The sequence below is a fragment of the Thalassophryne amazonica genome, chromosome 21 (genome assembly GCF_902500255.1).
Source record: "Thalassophryne amazonica chromosome 21, fThaAma1.1, whole genome shotgun sequence".
Taxonomy (NCBI): domain Eukaryota; kingdom Metazoa; phylum Chordata; class Actinopteri; order Batrachoidiformes; family Batrachoididae; genus Thalassophryne; species Thalassophryne amazonica.
In genome coordinates, this window is record NC_047123.1 from 29,089,437 (window position 1) to 29,111,168 (window position 21,732).

A 21,732-nucleotide genomic window follows, 5' to 3' on the forward strand; every position below is an offset into this window, starting at 1 on the left:
AATGTAAATCGGTTTACTGACTGAACAAAACGCCTATAAAAATAGATCTGTCAGATAAAAGCTCTATGATAAGGGCAACAAATAAGCAAAATGGACATTCAAGAAACCACACAACCTAAAATATAAATGGTGCACATACATATTTACATTCAAACAATTTATTTTCTTTAAATACATTCTGTACATTCTACATTTTTCACGTACACTGCACAAAAAAAAAAAAAAAAAAAAATCAATCAAATTGCTGTAATGAAATGCAGGAATTCTGCAGGCATCCACGTGACTGCAGCCAGAGATACAGTACAGTTTACGCCTTCAAAGAGACCAAACATCTGATATCAATGTTTAATATATAATGTTCATTCATATTTAGCTATCATGCATGATAATACAGAATACGGCCTTTAGGATTTAATCTTTTCTAATAACGAATGAGAAAATCTAACAATAACGTGCTTCCATGAATGTTTCTTAATACAGTAAGAGCACAGGTTTAAATTCATATACATTTTAGTGCAATTCAGTGGGATTTCTTATGGCATTAATACATGCTAACAGTAATGATACTAATAATCTTAAGAGTGCCCATTTTTAAGCTAGTGCAAAAGGTGAGCTATGCCCTCAAATGTTTTATGGAAATTCACAAATTATACTCATTTTTGTTGAGAAAATAACCATTTTAGAGCAAGAAAACTACTATATATATAGATGGATGAATGTACAAATCTCCCAGTGCAATATAGTTTGTTTCTCGTTTCATACTTTTTTCTTTTGTGAACTTCTGTCCCTTGAATAATGAATGTTAATTTAAAGTAAAAATGGCAAAAAAAAAAAAAAAAAAAAAAACACGTTTCCCAAAATAATGGCTCTTCAACTATAATTATAAAATACCCTAACAGTAGCCTTAAAATACATATTACACTCTGTAAACAAAAATCCATCCACTACACAATAATATACTGTATGCTTAAATTTACAGTTTGAGATCGCAGAGACCGGTTTTGCCGTCTGTTGTTTCAAAACAAAGATGAACATTCTCCAGGAATTTTCAAAAGGTGGAGCTAAGTGCAATATAGCAATATACTGCATTAGCATAACTCGTCACACTAAACACGGTTTCCACTAATTGCGTCTGTGACCGTGAGTGTTAACCACATTTAGCCAACCTCAAGAAATTCCTTCAGTTTTCCTGTGTAATTGACGCTAAGTTTGGAAAACAGTTCACGTCAACTGTGGTTCACTGAATCTCAAGAAAGGTTTTGTTTGCTAAACTCGGCAAACTGTGGTTGATGATACACTTATAGTGAAACATGGCTAGCACGGCCGTACACGGCAATGCTAACTGCTAACCACAGTTAGCACATTTGTTGTCAAATGTACCATGTCAGGGAAACATTATGTAGTATTAATAGAGACACACTCGACAGCTAAGAGTCCAGAAATTCCTGGACGACATCTCAGTTCATAAGGAAAACAGCCGTCAATTACCACACCCTTTTTTGAAAAAATAAATAAATAAAATAATTTTAAAAAAAGAGTATCTCTCAAACTTTGTGGGCGTGTCACACTGAGCGCAAGCCAGCTCAGTGGGTTGTGTCTCTCAGAGGAATTGCAAGTATATATACTATTTTGTGACATGTGTCACAGAAGCAAAAATGAGCTGTTTCATTCCAGAGCAGAACTTGTACACACATATACCAAGATGTAAGGGACTCTGGGAATATTTAACACAGAATCCAACTATATTTAAGGGTGGGGGAGCAGATGTAAAAAACAAACAAACAAAAACACCACACACATCCCCTTTAAACTGTTATGGACCTCTCATCCAGTCTGACTCTGCACCAAACACATCACAAATAAATTAGAGACACTTTCAAAAATAACATGGAGCTACATTCTTCAGAATCTTTGCATAATGCTTTCCTTCATCATAACTGATTTAAAGCTGCAATATCACTTTGTTGTTGTTGTTTTTTAAGCAGGCAAAGTGATTCTTTCTTCACACGTCCATCACCACACGCTGCTACATTCGAGGTCATTCGCCTGCTTGGTTCATCAGTGGACACAGTTCAAGTACAAACAAATGTTCCCACTTGTTTACCGTATAAAATTATGCATCTCTTAAAGCGGGAAAACATCAAACTACAAAAAACAGAACTAAGAAAAATAAATTGTGTCTAGATGCAACTAACAGATCACATTTCAGAGTCCACAGTGTGCCACGTCCTCACTTTGAGTCAGGGTGTTAAACTGTTTTGTCAATGACAAATACTCTTTTTTTTGTTTGTTTGTTTTGTTTTTGTCATCATGAATGATACAGTTTGAATATTTGTGGACCTTAGTTCAGGTAAGTTGTTCCAGAGACCCGGTGTCACAAAAATAACAATAAATTTTTCATTGTGGTTAAAAAATAAATAAATTTTTCATTGTGGTTAAAAAATAAATAGATTTTCCTTTTTAGCATGACCAATCATTATGATTCACATGCGTTCTGACTCCAAACTTGGAATGGGCAAGCAAGGTGTGTGAGTGTGTGTCTGTTAACACTTGTTTTCTGTAAGTGCCACGATTGTCTGCGCTCCGTTACAGGCTGTCGGAATGCTTCTGCTGTTCAATCTGATCGTGACGGATCGGCTGATCTACCTCGCAGTTTTTTGGCGCGTCCTCATCGCCACGTATGTACATGAGCACGAGCGTGACGGTGGCGAAGGTGGCCGCGTTCACGGGGAAGGCTCTCAGCAGCGTGGAGGTCAGGCCTCTGGTAAACACCATGTAGCCCTCTTTCCTGACGCTCTGACGCACGCAGTCCGCGATGCTGCTGTATTGATTGACCCCGTCCGCCTGCAGCCGGGATTTGATCACATCCGCCGGGTAGGAGGAAAGCCAGGAGAAGATGCCGGCCATGCCGCCGGCGAACAGCAGTTTTGGAATCAGGAAGGGGGCGTTGGGCTCGCAGCCAAGTGAGCGGGTCAGTAAATCATAGGCCAGGAAATACACTCCGAAACCCGGCACCTCGCGGACAAGCGTGGTGACCATACCTCGGTTTACGCCCCACAATCCCTCCTTTCTGTAGATGCGCAGCAAGCAGTCAAGGGAGTTCTTGTACACCTTTTTGGAGGACTTCTTCTCTCCAGTACCTTGCATCTGCATGCGGGTTTTGGCCAGCTCCATGGGGCAGCAGATGATACACTGGATTCCACCTGCAGCAGCTCCGGCCAGGAACTGGGTCATGGGCGTGTCCTTCCCCAGCATTCGTATGGTGTTCCCCTGGACGCCGAATACTATGGCGTTAATGAAGGTGAGGCCCATCATGGGGGATCCAATGCCTTTATACAGACCAAATACCTGCGAAAGAAGCCAGAGACGTCGTAACAAAGTGAGTGTTGGAATTTTTGGCCAATCGCCTCCTTCAACACCACCCAAGTCTTGGTAGAAGATTGGCTAAAATGAAACTATGATGACCATTTTAAAAATGCACCGTATCCAATGTCAGATGACATCACTCAGGGTTTCTGGTATTGCTGCAACACAAGCATCTCGCCAAAACTCCAAATACTCATCCTTGAAAATATCTCTGCTGCCCTCTAGTGACTGGCTGCAGTAAGTGTCAGTAACTCTGCCTCAGTATAAATGAATCAGATGAGTCAAAATTTCTCTCCACCACGTTTCTTCTCTCCACGTTTGATTTTTTTTTTCCACAGATCACATCACAAACATGTGCATCGAATTCAGTCATCAGAATTCCAGCTTTTTCAAAAATTGCGTGCTGTGATAGCCTTATCCCTACAGCTGACAACATCTCATTGCAGCTTATCACTTGTGAAATCATCTGATATCGTGTCTCCTGGTTTACGTCTGGGCTGTTTTGCTATTCTGACATCTTTACCTTTTGATCTTTGCACTCGGATAATGCTGACGTGAACGTTCACGCTTCACTTGTGATGTTTTGAAAGGGTGTTAAGCCTGACTAACGTGCATAACGCACCGCCACAGTTGCTCAAAGCAAAAAGATAATTAGTCTTGTGCGATCTCAAGAGTAAAGATTATCTAACGCTTCAGGTGTAGCATCCAGTTTTATTTCCACTCTGTGGTTCCACGGCAAAACTGTCACACCGCTCTGACTTTAAAGTCATAGAAACCTTCATGAGACTCGTCCTCTGTCAAGCATAAATCTGAGTCAAGCTTTTTAAGTCTTGTTGCATGTGTAAAACAACGAATGTGCCAAAAGTACAACATTCATATTGAAAATATCATGAGTTATGTGAAAGGAATCCACGTACCGACTCCTGCCGGATGATGGACTGGAAGCAGTGAAACGTTCCGCGATACAGCGGCTTGTCTGCATTCTGGACCTGCAGTCTCACCTTGAGAAGAGACGCTCGGGTCAAGAGATTATCCGTGCAAACTCATGTTTATGTCGATTTACAAAAACGGCTAAAAATGACCTAAACTGGTGGTACAAGTTTTTAAAAAAAATACCTTAACTGTGTCAAACGGATGCCCAACTAAGACTCCAGCAGCACCTGGAAGCAAAGAAACCAGCAGAGAGTTTAACGACAGTAAATATTTTATTAACATTTGAATTAATATGAAATCTGTGAAAGCTCACAAAATGACAATTATCTCTCCTTAAAGGCACCTGATCAGAATTATTTTCCTTTATTTATATCTTCATATGGTATGCCACAAAAATACTCAAGGAGTACAGCAAGTATTTTCAAAAATATGCAGGTATACCACGAGTGGGAAAAAACTAACAAAACAAAACACTTTTGCATTATATAGTTTAGCAACTCATAATGTCCAAATGTAAAGAACTGTACAACAGCAGAAAATAATGAAAAGGTAATCAAGATCAAATTTGTATAAATTAATAAATACAGAAATAACATGCAATCACATTTCGCTTTCAAAATGATATACCATATTTTTGCTTTATTTTTCCAATACGTTTTGGAGGTCCTGCAAATTAGACTAAGATGCAACTTATAATAACAACAACAACAATAATAACTTTTAATATAGGGCTTTCATAGGAATCCAAGCACTAAACAAAACAAACTCCAATACTAAAAGAATAAATGTCAATAATTAAAAAATCTATATATGACAACAATGCACAAAACTCCAAATTAAGAAACTAAAATTAGAAGGGGGGAAAAAGGTGTGACTTATATTCTGGAAAAAAAAAAAGATTTGTCTTACAGGATCTACAATTTGCCAGATAATTGTGTACATTCATTCATTGTGTTGTAGTTAATCAGATGTTTACAGCTATTTTACTGTTGAAAACTGTCTCTGTGTTGTACCATACTGACCTGACAAAACATCTGCCCAAATAAATAAATAAGCAAGTAAGTAAATAAATAAATAAAGACTGTGTGGGTAAAATGTGGTTTAAAGCCAGACAACTCGTGCACGTGAGTATGTTTAATTAAATAGAAAAAAAAAGTCACAATTTTTGATGGAACAAGTGTGTTTTGGGAGTTTAAATTAAACTTTCAAATGACCCACTGATCACCCCCCCCCCCCCCCCCCCCCCGCACACACACACACAAAAAAGCTAATAAATAATTAAATAAAACAAAATGCAGCAACATTCATTCATTTTTTTTATATCCACTTAAACCACTTAAGGGTCATGGGGGGGCTAGAGCCTATCCCAGCAGTCATAGGGTGAGAGGCGGGGTACACGCTGGACAGGACGCCAGTCTGTCTCACATGCAACAACATACATGTAGAATAACATTAACAACATTGCAAAACCATGTGACGTGCACACGCTACCGGCATCATCACAGTAAACAAACTCCAGCAGCGCTAATCCCACATAAGCAGCTGCTTTACTACATGACCTGATTGTACAAAGAGCCAATCAGGAACAAGCGCCCAAGCATGTGCATGACGGCTCTTCAACCGAACGATGCGGTTTAAATGAGTGTATGCATCTAAAATGTCACTCTTCTAATGTTTCACAGCAACAAACATCGTCTGGGATGTTTCCACTGATTATGTCACACCATGAGAGGGTCACCAATCACATGATGAGTGTGTGATCAGGTGTGTGAGGATTCATTCTATATTTGAATGGTGTGTGTGCAATCTTGGAATAGAAAGGACACCGGATCCTGTCCTGTACCCTCAGGTCCCAACTATCATATGTTTGAACCACATAATGCCAGGACAATTGGAGGCAATAAAACTGAACCATAAAGTATGAGCAATTCTGTATTATGATCCTCATCATCACGGGTTCACAACGGGCACACTGCAGAGTCACTGACTGTCAAGTCTGGTGTAAATTATCGCTTATTTAACAGTTCTCCCAATTTACAATCCAATAAATTAGACTGGTAACAGCATAGGGCTTGGACAAGAAAAATAAGAATAACGATAAATGCCATCATCACATAACCCACCAAATTAAAAGAACACATCAAAGGCTGAAGTGATTCGTTGGTTAGTGTTAACACACCAGATCAAGCAAAAAAGCAAGTTTGTGACACCTGTGCAACATCCCATTGACACACATGACACCTGGAATTTCAGAAATAGACGCCCACCTTCACCTAAGCGTCAGCTAACAAGCTAGCAACTGCTAACCACTGATACCAGTGGTTAGCAAGGCCAGCTCTGGCAGCATGCAGATGCACTGAGTCCATGGCTGTGGAAACTTGAAAAATATAATTACGGATAGGTGTTCAAATAAACTAATTTCGAAGTACTTGCACCACCTTGCTGCCCTGTGGGTTTGACGGAGGCCAGCAGAAGTCGCTGTACATGTGATAGTAAACAGCCCAACTGACAGCTAAAGGATACTCAAGCCAGAGGTCGGGTTTTAGCCGACTGGTCAGAGCATCCGCCTCCTACGCCGGAGACTGCGAGTTCGTGTTCGGAGGAGAGCAAGTGGGAGGAGGCAATCACAACAACACAGAGCAAGTCGAGATGAAATACACAACAGAATGGGAAAGTATAACTGGAATTAAAGAATGGATTTGTGCAATTGAGGATGTTACCAAAAGGTTTCCTCTTGAGAAACTGTTTGAAACACTAAGGAGCCTTTGCGGCACTTGCGTTTCAAAACACTGCTCCAGAGTCTGTAACAAAGAAAGATTTTAAATTCTGCACCTCATTATGTGGCAGTCTGTTTCAAAACATACTTCAAACCATTGCATTCTGCCCTCTGGTGTTAAAAATAATACAGCACAAGAGAATGAAGGAGAATTGCGCTGTTTGATTCCAAAACAATACTTAAGAAGAAGGAAGGCTGATAATAACCCCTAAGACCCACACATTCCAGTGGTTAACCCCGGAATCTGTAGCATGAAGTGAATACGAGTCAACACCTCCCCCTGGATGAGACACTGGTCACAGGTTACAGCTGGTGGATTAACTGAGACAAACCAGATGAAGTGTTTTTGTCCAAGAACACACACAAATGAGTCGCAATGGAAAATAAGGTACATTTGCATTTGTAGCCATCATATGTTGCTTGTCTCTATGCTGACTCCGCCCCCTGCCATTGGCAATGTGTCAAAAGGTTGGAAAATGAAGGCAATGTGTCTCTAACTGGCTGCATTTCATTAAAATTATTATTTTCTAGAACCATCAATCTTAAAAATATTGGCTTGTTTTTCTATTTATTCAAGAACACAGCATGGCCATCAATCAGATGCAATGCTCCATTAAACTGCTACATTTTTCTTTCTGTCCCTCTAACTCATTAAGGCTTCTTGTTTTTCATCCATCCAGCAAAAAAAAAAAAAAAAAAGTTTCCACCTACAACAATACATTTCCTATTGGCCATATGCTTATCAGTCGCCTCTAACAACAAATTTGTGAATACCTTAAGCCCTATTTCCACATGGTGTGTTGCACAAATGGTCTTGTTCTACCTTCCATCTGTCCCTGAGCTCTGGTGGAGGATGTCACGTCCCACCTTAAAGACTTTGCCTTTTCTTAACCCCAATAATGGTCAATCAGATAATTCGAAGCCACAAAGATGCTTCAAGCACAAGTCACTGCAGTCAATGCAAGAAGCTAATCTCTTTCCTGCAGAAGTGTTGTGCACAAACAGCAGGGATGCACACGTAGAGGTTTCCTGCAGCATTAATTCAGAGCAATCACAAAACATCGTTAAATTGCGTGCCCTTAAGGAAACTACTCACTGATGAAAGCAACAAGCTATTAAGAATAGATTTTTCATGAGATCTGCAGCTAATCATTACTTTCCTTATCAAATAATCTGTTACTACTGTTAATAATTTGTTACTACATTTGCATAGAAAAAAGATGTTTTTTTCCCCCCATTCATATATATATATATATATATATATATATATATATACATACACACACACACACTAAATACTACCTTTCAGACAGTGTACGTGTACTTCCGTGCAGATTAGGCCATATCTGAGGAACTGCAGTTTTCATAATCTTAATGCTGGTGTCAAATTATCTGGAAGATACAAGTTAACCTGAGGTGTTACCATGGTGATGGACCCCCCCCCCCCCAAAAAAAAAAAGGAAAGGGGAGAGGGGGAGGACACTAGTTACTCATATCAGCTGGTTGTTATGGGGTTTTTTCCACCCTCAAGACAATGGAAATAGGTTTTGTGCTTTCATGTACTATCCTTTTTTTCTTTATGCATTTTTATGCACATTTTAACAACAATGAAACCGAAGCATGCAATTAGCTCTTTGTCCAGACTTAATTGCTCCTTACTTTTCTGCAGATTTCCAGCGCATTAAAAATAATATCAGAGCAGGTTAAAATGCAACCACAGCGCCCGCGTGTGGTGAAATTCCAACAGGACACCTGTAACAACCTGATGAAATTGCATCACATCAGTGATGCTGAGGAGGGAAAATTAAAAGTGAAAGTAAATTTTCAGGAGAACGCCACCCTAATAAAAAAAAAGTGCCAACTACTACAGCTTCCATTCACTAAACTTACCTCCAAGGCAACCAGCAACGAAGTCCATCACTGAAACAGAAAAAAAAAAAATGCCGCTAAAGTCTACCGGAACCGTAATAACAGCTCTATAAACGCTTATTAAAGTTGCCCCTTTATACGGTGACGGACACTTTCAAGTCAGCGTTTCTTTTCTTTAAGCTAAGCTAGCACCGGCTAGCTGCTTCCGCCTTTGAACACCTGCCCCAAAAGCCCGCTGTGTTATTTTATTTGTCCCAGTTAATTTATTTTGCTTTTACCCACTCGTACTCCTCGCTTTATTCTAATAAAACTCGACTGTAGCGCAAAAAAAAAAAAAAATCCCTGTGTCCCGTCGAGGAGGTGCAACAGTAAACACAAACTCTTGTCTCCTTCCACTTAGTTTCGATATCAAGCTGATTTATTTATGTGGCGCTTTACAGGAAGCGTCTGCTGCGGGTGGGCGTGTTTGGCTTTAATCTAAACCAATCAGATCGCATATGCTCACTGCCACCCCCTCCCCCTCCGCTCCCACCCCGTGCTGCTTTCTGATTGGCTGTGTAATGGAACGTGTTTTCCTGTAAATAAAATGTGCTTCGCTGTGGCGATGACTCGCTTTTCTCGTGTTATGACGTCATATTTATTTTATTATTATTATTATTATTATTGTTATTGTTGTTAGTTATTAGGACATCACAGAGTTCCTGATATAGTGACAAAACCCAACAGTTTCACATAATAATAATTCATTTAATTTATAAAGTGCTTTAGATGAAAGACAAATGTCAAAAGTAAAAGAACTATATAACATACATTGAAGGATACAAACAACAACAAAAAAGAAAATGGCACAGCATTCGCATCATCCTACAATAATGGTGTAGTTTCTCGGGAATCAAAGTGTTTTGGTGTGTGTTTGTTTTTTTACTGCACTTGCATATAGGCAATGCAGCGATGATAGCAGGGCGGTGTATGGACAAGATAACTCAAAAACAGCTGGTCAGATTTCCTTCAAATTTGGTGGGAATATTACTTGGATAGATATCCAGAGGTGATTAAATTTTTGAATAGTTTGATCAAAGGTTAAGAAAAGTATGGTCTGGAAAACATCTTTTATATATATTTCAACAACTAAGAAGCCTGGATGGATCAAACTTGATGGGAACATTACTTGGATAGATATCTAGAGGTGTTTACATTTTTGAATAGTTTTTTCAATGGTCAAGAAAACAAAGGTCCAAAAAAAAACCCTATATTTTTGTATATCTCAACAAACTAAGAAGCCTAGGTGGATCAAATGTGGTGGAAATATTACTTGGAGAGGAATCTAAGGGTGACTAGATTTTGGAGCAGTTTCATCAAAAGTCCAAATCAAGGAAAAACATGGTCTGAAAAAGACCATTTTGTATATTTCACCAACAAAGAAACCTAGATTCATCAGATGTGGTGGGAACATCTATAAGTGATTAGCTTATGGAGTTGTCTGATTAAAGGTCAAGGTCAAGAAAAAAAAAATGGTCCAAAAAATAATTTCAACAACAAGAAGCCTAGAGATGGATCAAACTTGGTGGGAATAGTAAAGTGCATCAGTCTGAAAAATTAATAAAGAGGTAGACTGAAAACAGTGCAAAAGCTTCATTTCTGCAGCTTGTCATGTAATGCCAGTTATCATCGCGATCACCTACACTCTGGGCCGTGCCAGTTTAATTCGTTTTTCTTTGCAAAGTTCAAATCCTCAGCTGCGGAAATATTTTTTTTCTCCAGCTTTCCTTCAGTTAAGAATAATAATAATAATTATTAAAAAAACAGCGTCATATACACTAAATAAAGCAACCGCCGGTAAACACACCCGTTGGCTGACTCCGAAAGTTGCCCCTTTGTTGAAGGTGGCGCTGCCAGCTTCGTGGCACGTGGTCACGTGATGAGCCGGACAGTCCATGCGACTGCTTCTAATTCTGCGGTCTTTCAAAATAAAAGCACGAATGTTAGGGGCCCACCGGAAAAAGGTGGTGGAAAAAAAAAAAATCTGTTTTATGTGCCTGTAACTTTTTTGTTAATATATTACTATTATTTACTTATTATTTATTTCGTAACGCATCAAACATGGGAGATTAAATTTAGATCGTTTTTTAAAAATCAAAAACCATTTATTTGCCCCCTCCTCCCCCTTCACACCCGCTCACTCTGGCCATCACACAGCCTGACACTTTTTTCCACACAGAAGCCGAAATAAAATGTGATCTTAGCGAATGGAAATCGTTGCTTCCGAGACCTTGTGACGGGATGTATTTTGCAGATTTTGTCTCTGGATCGCTTGCAGGTAACGGCTAAAGGCTGGAGCCGAGCTGTAGCATGCTGGCTAAAGCGGTAGCATGTGGTGTGTTGCAGAGCAGTAACGTTTAATTCTGTTGTGACAGAAATAATAGGCACAGCTATTGCCTTTTTTATTAATACCGTTCCTTTTGGGGTTTTTAAAGCTACATTCTTTGATAAATATTATTTATTCAGTTATACTGAAACGTGTTTCCACTATATTCGCACGTTATGTATGCTGTAAATCTTATAATACACGTATTGCAGCCTCAAAATAGTAACAACCTATTTAATATCATTTATTACGACAAAAATAATAATTCAATGTCTTTCACTTGACACGTGTGGCCTTTTCAAGCGTGTTTATTCAACTATATCCATCTAAAAAAAGATTTCTTCCCAGCAAAACTGCTCAAATTTCTTTCACTTTAAAGGCCCCATGCTACACTATTTTAATTTTTCATCTACAGCACCTTTTATGGTTCAATATGCGTGTTTGGAATTCATGTTAAATGTTGTCAAATTCCAAACATTCTCCGCATGTTGGACATTTCCTCTAAGCACAGTTTAGGCCTGAAATAGTTCCTTTTAAACGTCCGTGACATATGTCACAAACCTTCATACCTGAGCCACGTTCAATCTCAAAACGTTTTTGCAACATTTTTACTACAGTTTCCTTGTTGAAACTGTGTGCAACCATGCAGCAGCCTCTGGCACTCAATAATGGAGCCAATGTGGAAGTGCCAAAACTACTAGTTCCTCGAATTAGCATTTGAGGCTGACTCCAAAAGTGAGTCATTCTCGATATCCTCCCACCCCAAATGCTATAATGCTCAAATTTACAGTAGAACATTAACATCGTGGTACAAAAATTGTTTTAGTGTCTGTACCTCCATTTCCTATTCCTGATGGAAATGGAGGGGTATGGGGTAGAATTTTTATATGCGTCAGTTTAAACTCTATTAAGCCATAAATTTATGCATGACTAGGGGCATGTTCAGTTTGGCAGTTATAGGTGTGGATGTGTGCTGTTATATGTGGTCAGCGGCTAGCAGGCTGCTAGTGCTTTTCTGACCACTTAAATGTACAAATATTTGAGATAATATGGATTGTTTTATGCCTAATTGTACTAAAGAAGTCTTTGTTTCAGTATTTTTACTGAATAAAATTGTACCATTATTAATTTGTATGCTAGCACCATGAGAATGAATTAGCAGGCATCGATAGCTAGGTAATGTTAGCTACTTGGATAGTATCACGGTTTCAGATGCTAGATGCAGGTCACAGTTAAGCACACAAATCAACTATTATCAGAGCCATTTAAATGCACGAAACAGTTAATTAACCAATCGTAGATTACACAGCTTGCTAGCCTTAGCCAGTTTGGTAACTTTGAGAAAGGTGGGCGTGTTTGGGTTTCATTCATCCTGTCCAGGTCCTGCCGGCCTAACTTATGCTCCACCCCTTTAGCTATTTATGGGAAGACTGCAATTATGCTGAGTCAGGCACAGCTCCTTTCAATTTAAAGAAACAGGCACCTCAAAATTAACTTCTTTTCCAGTGCACTACCTCAGAGTCTGTTATTGTTATTGGATTGTTATTCTGTGACTTGGGGTGAGAAAAAAAAAAAGCCGTATTATACGAGCCATTTAAAGTTGACATCTTTGATGTTGTCTTTTAAAATACACAGGGGCCTGTGGCGTTGCCGTGGGATACCCTTTGGATACTGTGAAAGTAAGTTCTGCAGAGCTTGAATGCCAAAATTAATCATTTTTATCAAATTATAAACAGTAAAATTGTTTATTGATTTTGTTTTCTCAAAGATGCATATTTTGGATTTATATATGTTTTTGCAAAGTTTTGTCACATTGCAGCATAAAGTGATATCTGTACTCTTATTTTTATTAGTATTATTATTATCATTATTATTATTATCATTGTAATAATGATTTTCACTGTAACAACAAATTCTTCCAGGTCCGGATCCAAACTCAGAAGCAGTTTACTGGAATATGGCAGTGTACTGCGTCGACATTTGCAAAAGAAGGGGTAAGTGGCACTTCTACAATCTATAACAGAAGAGAATTTTCCCAATTTTGGGATATTAGATGTGTCAGTTTTTATTCATTTAAAATGTTTGCACAAACCGCTATGTTACATTTCACCAACTTCAACTTTTGAGATCAACTCACAATTGCAAGTTCAATGAACTTAAAATAATAAGTTTGTTGGAAAATCAGCATTTCTGATCTTGCAGATTGCACCAACTTCAGACTGGGAGCCAGAGTTGCCACAGTTACTTTGAAAAGTTACTTTTCAGTTACTTTAGTAGCATCTACAGACAACTTGTAACTAACAAGTAATGTAACTACTAGTAGTCTAACTTGGTTACTCTTAAGATTGAGTAATCAGCAAAGTAACTATATATATATATATATATTTATATATATATATATATGTGTGTGTGTGTGTGTGTGTGTGTGTGTGTGTGTGTGTGTGTTTATTTGAAATGGGACAGTGCATATTAATGAATATAGTTACATGTAAATATGCCGGATTATAGCAAGACGCTAAATTCCATCCGTAGTCCCAGTAACATAAAAACAGACTAAGACCACACAACATACCAAAATGAATTAATCATGACAAAAAAAACAATTAAAACAAAATACACATACAGATATTTACAATTCAAAGTAACAATAATTGATAGATAATAAGTAGCCAACAGGTGGAGGAACCAAACTAATCAGCAAAGTAACTAATAGTTACTTTTCTGAGTACTCAATCTCAAAAATAACCTTTATTAGTTACATTTAGCTGCCAACAAGTTGTCTGCAGCTGCTAATGAAGTAACTAAAAAGTAACTTTTTAAAGTAACTGTGGCAACACCGCTGAGAGCAGTTGGGTATTACACACAGTACAACTTTATTGCATTCATTTTTATTGGAGTTTGAGTATTAATTAACTATTATATTTATATTATATACCATAAAGAGATAAAAACTATCTGCAATACCAGAAAAGCTTTTTTTAAATATATATATATATATATATAAAGTACAGAGAAGGACAGAAAGAGTTACATTGTGTGTTTGTGGACTTAGAAAAAGCTTATGATAGGGTGCCAAGAGAAGAGTTGTGGCATTGTATGAGGAAGTCTGGAGTGGCAGAGAAGTATGTTAGGGTAGTGCAGGACATGTACAAAAATAGTGTGACAGCGGTGAGATGCGCAGTCGGAATGACAGACTCATTCAAGGTGGAGGTGGGATTACACCAAGGATCAGCTCTGAGTCCTTTCTTGTTTGCAGTGGTGATGGACAGGTTGACAGATGAGATCAGACAGGAGTCCCCATGGACTATGATGTTTGCAGATGACTGTGATCTGTAGTGAGAATAGAGAGCAAGTTGAGTCTAGTCTGGAGAAGTGGAGATATGCTTTGGAGAGAAGGGGAATGAAAGTCAGTAGAAGCAAGACTGAGTACATGTGTGTGAATGAGAGGGAGCCCAGTGGAATAGTGCAGTTACAAGGAGTAGAAGTGGTGAAAGTAGATGAGTTTAAATATTTGGGGTCAACTGTTCAAAGTAATGGAGAGTGTGGTAGAGAGGTGAAGAAGAGAGTGCAGGCAGGGTGGAGTGGGTGGAGAAAGGTGGCAGGAGTGATTTGTGACCGAAGAATATCAGCAAGAGTGAAGGGGAAAGTTTACAAAACAGTAGTGAGACCAGCTATGTTGTATGGTTTAGAGACAGTGGCACTAACAAAAAGACAGAGCTGGAGGTGGCAGAGCTGAAGATGTTGAGATTCTCTTTGGGAGTGACAAGAATGGACAAGATTAGGAATGAACATAGAGGGACAGCTCAGGTGGGACGGTTTGGAGACAAAGTCAGAGAGGCGAGATTGAGATGGTTTGGACATGTGCAGAGGAGGGACCCAGGGTATATAGGGAGAAGGATGCTGAGGATGGAGCCACCAGGCAGGAGGAGAAGAGGGAGACCAAAGAGGAGGTTCATGGATGTGCTGAGAGAGGACATGCAGGTGGTTGGTGTGACAGAGGAAGATACAGAGGACAGGGTGAGATGGAAACGATTGATCTGCTGTGGCGACCCCTAACGGGAACAGCCGAAAGACAAAGAAGAATATATATATATATATATATAAACATATTATTTTGAGTTCATTGAACTTACAATTGTGAGTTTATTTGAATCAAAATTTTAAGTTGGTTGAATTTAGTAAAGTTGTTTAATCAAAATTTTTAAACTAAATAGTTGCAGCGCATGTCCTGAAGCTTAAGATATCTTGGCTTCTTTTTTTGTTTAGTTTTTTTTTTTTCACAGTGTAGTGGGTTAAATACTATCATGAGGGATCCCAAGGTATTTCCCAGCTAGTCAGCAATTAACAAGCCTTCCAATCTGATCTGGATCCACAGCAGGGTTTCCAATCTATGTGGGCATTTCCAGAAATCACGAAGCAGCAGCAGCAATTTTTAAAACGTTCTGTAATCCTGCTAAGTTAAACTATCAACACGGTGATTCACGGCTGTAATATGAACGCGGCAAGAATATGAAGCCAAACTGTACCAATGTGGGGTGGGGGGGGGGGGGCAGCAAACGTGTCACTGTTGGTTCAGTAAGTAGGCCAAAGGTGAAATGCCGTGTGCTTTGCACATTTCAACCAGCTTTTGTGGTTAAGTTGTAAGATTTATAAAATATTCACATGGCCCTGTGGTACATTTAAGACTTTGGGCTGTGAGGGGGGGGGGCTTGAAGAGAAAGTGAAAGAAATTTAGTCAACAGTAAAAGAGAAATTGAAAGCAACCTTGAATTTCCAGTAAATTGTGAAGCTTTCAGTAACGGTGGGCCATTTCCAGTAAATGTCCACTGTTTTTGGTGCAACACCAAAGTTTCTATAAGACTTCCTTAAAAAACTGTACAGATGGGATTAAATCAAAGTAAAGTGCTGCATCACATTATCACTCCAACATACTTTTACTTCACTTTTTTAGTTTTCCCTTGTTTTTTTTAAATAAATTAATTAATTTATACTATAATTCGTGCAACATCCTGCCACCATGTTTGATATGTGGATCACAAACATCCTTAAAGGGTTTTTTTTTTGGCAAAGGCCATTGAGTTCAAAAGGCTAAAGATCAATTTTTTTGCTTATTTGAGTTTGTTTTGGGTTCCCCCCCCCGCCCTCTCTGCTTTGATGTCCGCCACATCTGGAACCCACATGGAGGTCAGTTCCAGAATTGCCCAGGCAATCTGCTAAAGGTCAATCTTTGTAGCCAAGATCTTGTTGGTCGACTGCTCCCAGCTCCTTTTGCTGATTTCTACCAAATTCGGTATGTCAAAGAAGGTTGGCAACGAAATTACCATTAAAGTATTAATTTCGACAAAGGTCAAGGAATTTGACTTTAAACCCAGTTTGGGCCGATTTGGTCCAATCCTTTGTCTTTTACTAATATCTCAACTAAAGGTCAAACAATGGGACCAAAGCACTACTTCCTTGGTGGACGTCGTAATCTGCAAATTAATATCACAAGAAAACCACCTAATTACATCTTACATCGTCTTCACACAAAGACTGGCCATGGGGAAGTTGGACCCTGGTTACGATCACGGATCAGAGACCGATTACAGAACTCCAGTTTTCCAGTTTTGCCTTTGTCACGCTTCATCTCCTCTTTCTTTTCCTTTACTTCAGGTGCGTGGCTTCTTCAAAGGCATGACCTTGCCCCTGACGACCCTCACCATGACTTCCTCTGTGCTTTTTGGCACATACAGGAACTGCCTGGAGCATCTGAGGCGCTTACGGGGAGCTGGCGGAGGGCCAAACACCAAATTTGAAGTCTTCCTCTCTGGTTTTGCTGGGGGTGTTGCTCAGGTGATGGATCAAGTTTTAAAATGCAAAGTTAAAGTGTGGTTGAAAATACCTCAGTAATCCTAATCTTGTACTTTAACAGTATTTTAGATATGGTGCATCCTGGAATGTATTCACAGCACTGCATTTTTTCCCACATTTTTTTATGTTACAGCCTTATTCCAAAATGGATAAAATTCTTTTTTTTTTCCTCAAAATTCTACACACAATGATGGAGCTTGAGAGGTGCTGCAAAGACAAATGGGCAAAACTACCCAAAGATAGGCATCATGTGGCATATTCAAGAAGACTTGAGGCTGTAATTGCTGCCAAAGGTGCATCAACAAAATATTGAGCAAAGGCTGTGAATATTTATGTACACGTCATTTCTTAGTTTTTTATTATTATTTCTAATACATTTGAAAAAAAAAGTTACCACAAAAAAATTCATGTTGTCATTATGGGGTACTGTGAGTAGAATTTTGAGGGTAAAAAATTAATTTTAAAGAAACAAAAAAACATTCAAGTATAAATGATGTATTCCTATTTGTATATATTTATATTTAGTTCTTCTGTGCAGTAGTTGACTTTTCATGGTATTATGATACTTTAAAAAAAAAATCAGACTCGATACAGGGTTCACGATTCGATTATCATGATGGGTCATTACACCCCTAGTGTCCATCACGTGACAGTGCATTTGTTAAAGAAGCTGTGACTCCCCGCTGTTGATCACTACCAATCAAAACTTGCAAATACGTATGTACCCATATTTTATTTTATTTTATTCTGTTTTGTTTCTTCAACCTATTACAGGATTTTAAAGTCAAAATTGTCTTGGTACAGAATGCTTTAAACTAAAACGCAATCTGGTGCCGGATTCATTTTAAGGGTTGCGCTTTTCCTTCTTGAACGTTCTCAAAGCACTTCACAGTCACGCCTCATATTTACTTCCTCGTCCAAGGCCGGCACCCGTTTTTAGAGCTGGGGAGACTGAAACAATCCAGATTAAGTGACAACTCCAAGCACGCAGACTGGTAGCATGAGCGGGATTCGAACCTCGGTCTACAGCTTCATCTTGTTGCCACTCTCCTCCATTAAATTGTTGAAATCCTGCAGTAAAGGCAAAAACTACCAAAACTCTGCACGAGACTCCAAACTTTTTTTTTTTTTTGGTGAATTGTAGCTCACTAATGTATTGCATGTGTGTTGGATTTCCACCAACTGTAGGCGACTTCTCATAAACTGATATGCAGGTTCGACCCCTTTGCTGATTTTTCTTCTCGTGTGGCTCCATCAGATTTTGGTGATGGCTCCGGGGGACATGATTAAAGTGCGTTTGCAGTGCCAAACCGAGTCTAAGCAGGGAGGGGTCGGCATGCTCAAAGCCAGGTACCACGGCCCTGTGCACTGTCTGCTGTGTATCATCAGAGAGGAAGGGTTGCCGGGACTTTACAGAGGAGCTTTCCCGCTTACACTCAAAGAAGGACCATCATTTGCTACCTTCTTTTTGACTTATGCTCTCATCCGGGACTGGCTGAAAGACACCGACAAGAAAAGCCAAAGTGAGTCGCAACGATTGTTATTATAGTTTGTTTTTGGTTTGTGTCTTGACTTGAAAAGTGAAACCTATGAATTTATATCGCCTCCTGGTGGTTGGTTGAGGTACAGGTCATCTTAACTGTCTCCTTTAAAATCAATGTCTTATGAAAAGGAATTCCAAAGTAGGTCCTGGTACACCCACTGGTGCGTATCAAATTATGCACGTAGCAGAAAGTGAATGAGAGTCTACGACTCCGCCAGTGCACCCAAGTTACGAGGGGCAATTGAGAAGGCTTGAGTTTGACCAAGAGGGCAAAAGAAGGGCGCGGTTCTCCATCTTTTGTGTTCCAAGAAACCGCCATTTCTCGAGAACGTGTGACGTGTTGACTCACTGGGTGCAACGTCGAGAAATGTTGGCTTCTCAGAATGTTTTCTGGATCAGGCTCAGAACTTCTCAATTGCCCCTCGTATTTCCGCAGTTGAGGTTGGAACCCATTTATAGGCGAGTGGACAGTTTTGTCCAAGGATCCAAACAAGCAGGCTGACTGCAAATCAGGCTCAGGTCTACATCTTGGGAGCCAAACTCCTACAACATGAAACTACCTGCTCTGCTGTGTGGGTCAAATATTTTCCAGTGATGTAAGAATGTGAATTGGCCTTACTTAGCGATATTTAGCGATATGTAGCGATAAGCTAATGATATGAGATTGACAGCTGCTCTCAAACAAACTCATTAGCTCATCCACCCCCAAAGAAATCCAAGAAATACCAGAGAAACAATCATTTTTAACAGTAATCAATTAATATTATAGCAACATTTTATGAGTTCATTCCACCATTTAATGAATTAAGTTGTGAAATAATCCAAATCCATGAAGTAACTATTTAGGAGGTTACTTCACTTATTGCATTTAAAAAAAAAACACACATCATCTTACTTGTCTTTTGAACAAAGATCCACAGGATTAACAAGATTTACTTGTAGTGCAGTGCAGTGATTTTCTGAAAAAAAAATCATTTGATTAATTTTTCTTCAGTTTGGTACAGATAATTCCTGGGGGACTGTCTGCTCACGGTAAGATGGACTTCCTGAGAAAATCAGAGTGGGCCCGCCAGTGGGCCAATATGGGAAAAAAGCCATTTTTCACACTTTTTCAATTTATTGCAGAAAAGCTGTTCATAGAATATTTTTTAAAATTTGTCCAGACGTTGCTTGAGTGACAATCTAATCATGGTAAGTTGGACATTCAGATCGAATTCTCAGGAAAATGCATAAGAGTGACTTAATGCCACTTTCCCCATATTTGGTCAAAATTACCCTTTGGATTTCAGGGTCTCTTGGCCCAGTTTTTTTAAATGACATCGGCACGTATCTTTTAATGAGATTATCTGTTGACTGCTTCCAGAGTGGAGCAGTGTGATGCTGGCCGGCGGACTTGCAGGAATGGCAGCTTGGGCCGTAGGCACGCCCATGGACGTGATCAAAGCCCGCCTGCAGATGGACGGCGTACGGGAGGTGAAAAAATATCAGGGTGTTTTCCACTGCATTTCTGTGACTGTGCGGGAGGAGGGAGCCGCCGTGTTCTTCAGGAGTTTAGGCCTCAACTGCCTGCGTGCGTTTCCTGTCAACATGGTGGTGTTTCTAACTTACGAGCTCTTCACGAGTTTGCTCCGAGCCAGACTCGAAGGCGAAGACCTAATTTCTGGATTTAGAAAATAATGACCATCTGTAATTAATGCTTTGTCTTTTAGGAGGGTTCACATGCTGTATTTTATTTAATTTTTGTGTGTGTATGTGTGTACAAAAACACCTAATGCCTTGCCGTATTTAAATTCATAATAAGGAGCATCCACTAGGGAAATTGTCTGTTACATGTATTGGTTAACATTCACATAATCTACTCAGGGATACTTGGACATTAAGGGCCCTATCTTGCACCCAGAAAAAAAAAAAAAAACAGCACGCAGATCAGTGCAAACGTTATTGCTAATTTCTAACAGACAGAATTGTCTTTCTGTGCACAATACCCACACGCTTTAAATAGCAGACGTGTTGGTCATAAAGTAAGGCGTGGTCAGGGACAGGGACGGTGTATCGCTATTGTGACAGAGCAGAATAGGCTAGCAAAAACCCGGTCTAAAGTTGAGTGACGCTTTTTTGCAATTTATACGGCACAGTATTAGATGCACCTTACCCAGGCCTTTTTTGACGCACTTACATTCTGCTTAAACGCACAGGGATGCGCCTGAGTGCATCATACTACGACAAAACAGTATTATAAACAAAAATTAACAATGAAATGTAAGAAAAACTAAAAATGCAAAACTGTAATAACTGAGTTGTAGCATATTTTTTACACTGGTTTTATTGTCCAGGTGCAGCGGCGAATAGGGAGGTTATATGCGCCTGGTCCAATATGAAGGGCATCATTGGGTTGTCAGATGAGGAGGTGTTGCAGGAAGGATGCATCACATCAGGGAGCTGTGGTGGATTACCGCCACTCCCGCTCGTGCAATGCGACACTTTGCATATAGAATCATGTCCTCGCCAGAAAACCTCTCGCTCTGACGTTTGACATCAAAATAGCAATGTAGCAGGTGCTGGCACATTTTTTTGTTAGAAAGGGCCTGACAAATGGCAATCAAATCAAATCAATTTTATTTATATAGCGCCAAATCACAACAAACAGTTGCCCCAAGGCAATCTGATCACCCAGAAATATAGTGCAGCAAATAACTGAAGCAATACTTCAAATGGTGATAAAAGCACCAAATTTGGCAGAAGTACACCTTAGATATTACTCTTTTGAAAAAAACAGATGGGCCACTTGAATTTTCAATAGGCGGCCACATAGGGGTCAATTGAAGAATTACATAGGGGTCAAAATATAAAAATGCTCCAGTCATATTGAAAATTATACCACATTATTTGTCTGATCATGAAGATTCCAAAAAGGTATAGTTTGGACTATCTATGACTGAATTCTATAGAGTTATGGGGTAAAAACAACAAGAATGGTGACAAAGTTCAGTTTCAGTTTGTACAGGGGTCAAAAGTTAGAGTTGCTCCAAT

General features: G+C 39.3%; 2 protein-coding genes and 1 long non-coding RNA gene across 4 annotated transcripts; 1 reads left to right on the forward strand and 2 right to left on the reverse strand.

Moving 5' to 3' along the window:
* Positions 1 to 1,967: 1,967 nt before the first annotated feature.
* LOC117503149 (mitochondrial basic amino acids transporter-like) lies at positions 1,968 to 9,364 on the reverse strand. The gene is made up of 4 exons (XM_034162328.1): positions 8,966 to 9,364; positions 4,483 to 4,526; positions 4,284 to 4,367; positions 1,968 to 3,348 (listed from the first exon to the last, which is right to left on the reverse strand). The coding sequence occupies exons 1-4, from the start codon at positions 8,991 to 8,993 to the stop codon at positions 2,587 to 2,589; spliced, it is 918 nt and encodes a 305-aa protein (XP_034018219.1). The 5' UTR covers positions 8,994 to 9,364; the 3' UTR covers positions 1,968 to 2,586.
* A 1,727-nt stretch (positions 9,365 to 11,091) lies between these two features.
* On the forward strand, positions 11,092 to 20,638 carry slc25a47a (solute carrier family 25 member 47a). Of its 2 annotated transcripts, none has more exons than XM_034162603.1 (6): positions 11,092 to 11,261; positions 12,945 to 12,988; positions 13,232 to 13,303; positions 16,962 to 17,141; positions 18,418 to 18,682; positions 20,066 to 20,638. In XM_034162603.1, exons 1-6 carry the CDS (start codon positions 11,225 to 11,227, stop codon positions 20,377 to 20,379), a joined length of 912 nt encoding a protein of 303 aa, XP_034018494.1. In that variant the 5' UTR covers positions 11,092 to 11,224; the 3' UTR covers positions 20,380 to 20,638. The 2 variants fall into 2 exon arrangements, with proteins under 2 accessions (XP_034018494.1, XP_034018495.1); XM_034162604.1 differs by having other exon boundaries at positions 18,418 to 18,509.
* On the reverse strand, positions 12,939 to 21,380 carry LOC117503391. Its single transcript, XR_004558555.1, has 3 exons — positions 21,018 to 21,380; positions 13,852 to 13,862; positions 12,939 to 12,948 (listed from the first exon to the last, which is right to left on the reverse strand). It is a non-coding gene; the product is annotated as an uncharacterized LOC117503391 (long non-coding RNA).
* Positions 21,381 to 21,732: the final 352 nt, after the last annotated feature.

Excerpts from the sequence above, each read along its gene's own strand:
- slc25a47a (XM_034162603.1), top strand. The coding sequence starts at position 11,225 with ATGTATTTTGCAGATTTTGTCTCTGGATCGCTTGCAG. Across the intron at positions 12,989-13,231 it reads ACCCTTTGGATACTGTGAAA|GTCCGGATCCAAACTCAGAA; the intron begins GTAAGTTCTGCA and ends AAATTCTTCCAG. Across the intron at positions 18,683-20,065 it reads CACCGACAAGAAAAGCCAAA|AGTGGAGCAGTGTGATGCTG; the intron begins GTGAGTCGCAAC and ends GACTGCTTCCAG.
- LOC117503149 (XM_034162328.1), bottom strand. The coding sequence starts at position 8,993 with ATGGACTTCGTTGCTGGTTGCCTTGGAG. Across the intron at positions 4,527-8,965 it reads CGTTGCTGGTTGCCTTGGAG|GTGCTGCTGGAGTCTTAGTT; the intron begins GTAAGTTTAGTG and ends CTTTGCTTCCAG. Across the intron at positions 3,349-4,283 it reads CCATCATCCGGCAGGAGTCG|GTATTTGGTCTGTATAAAGG; the intron begins GTACGTGGATTC and ends CTTCTTTCGCAG.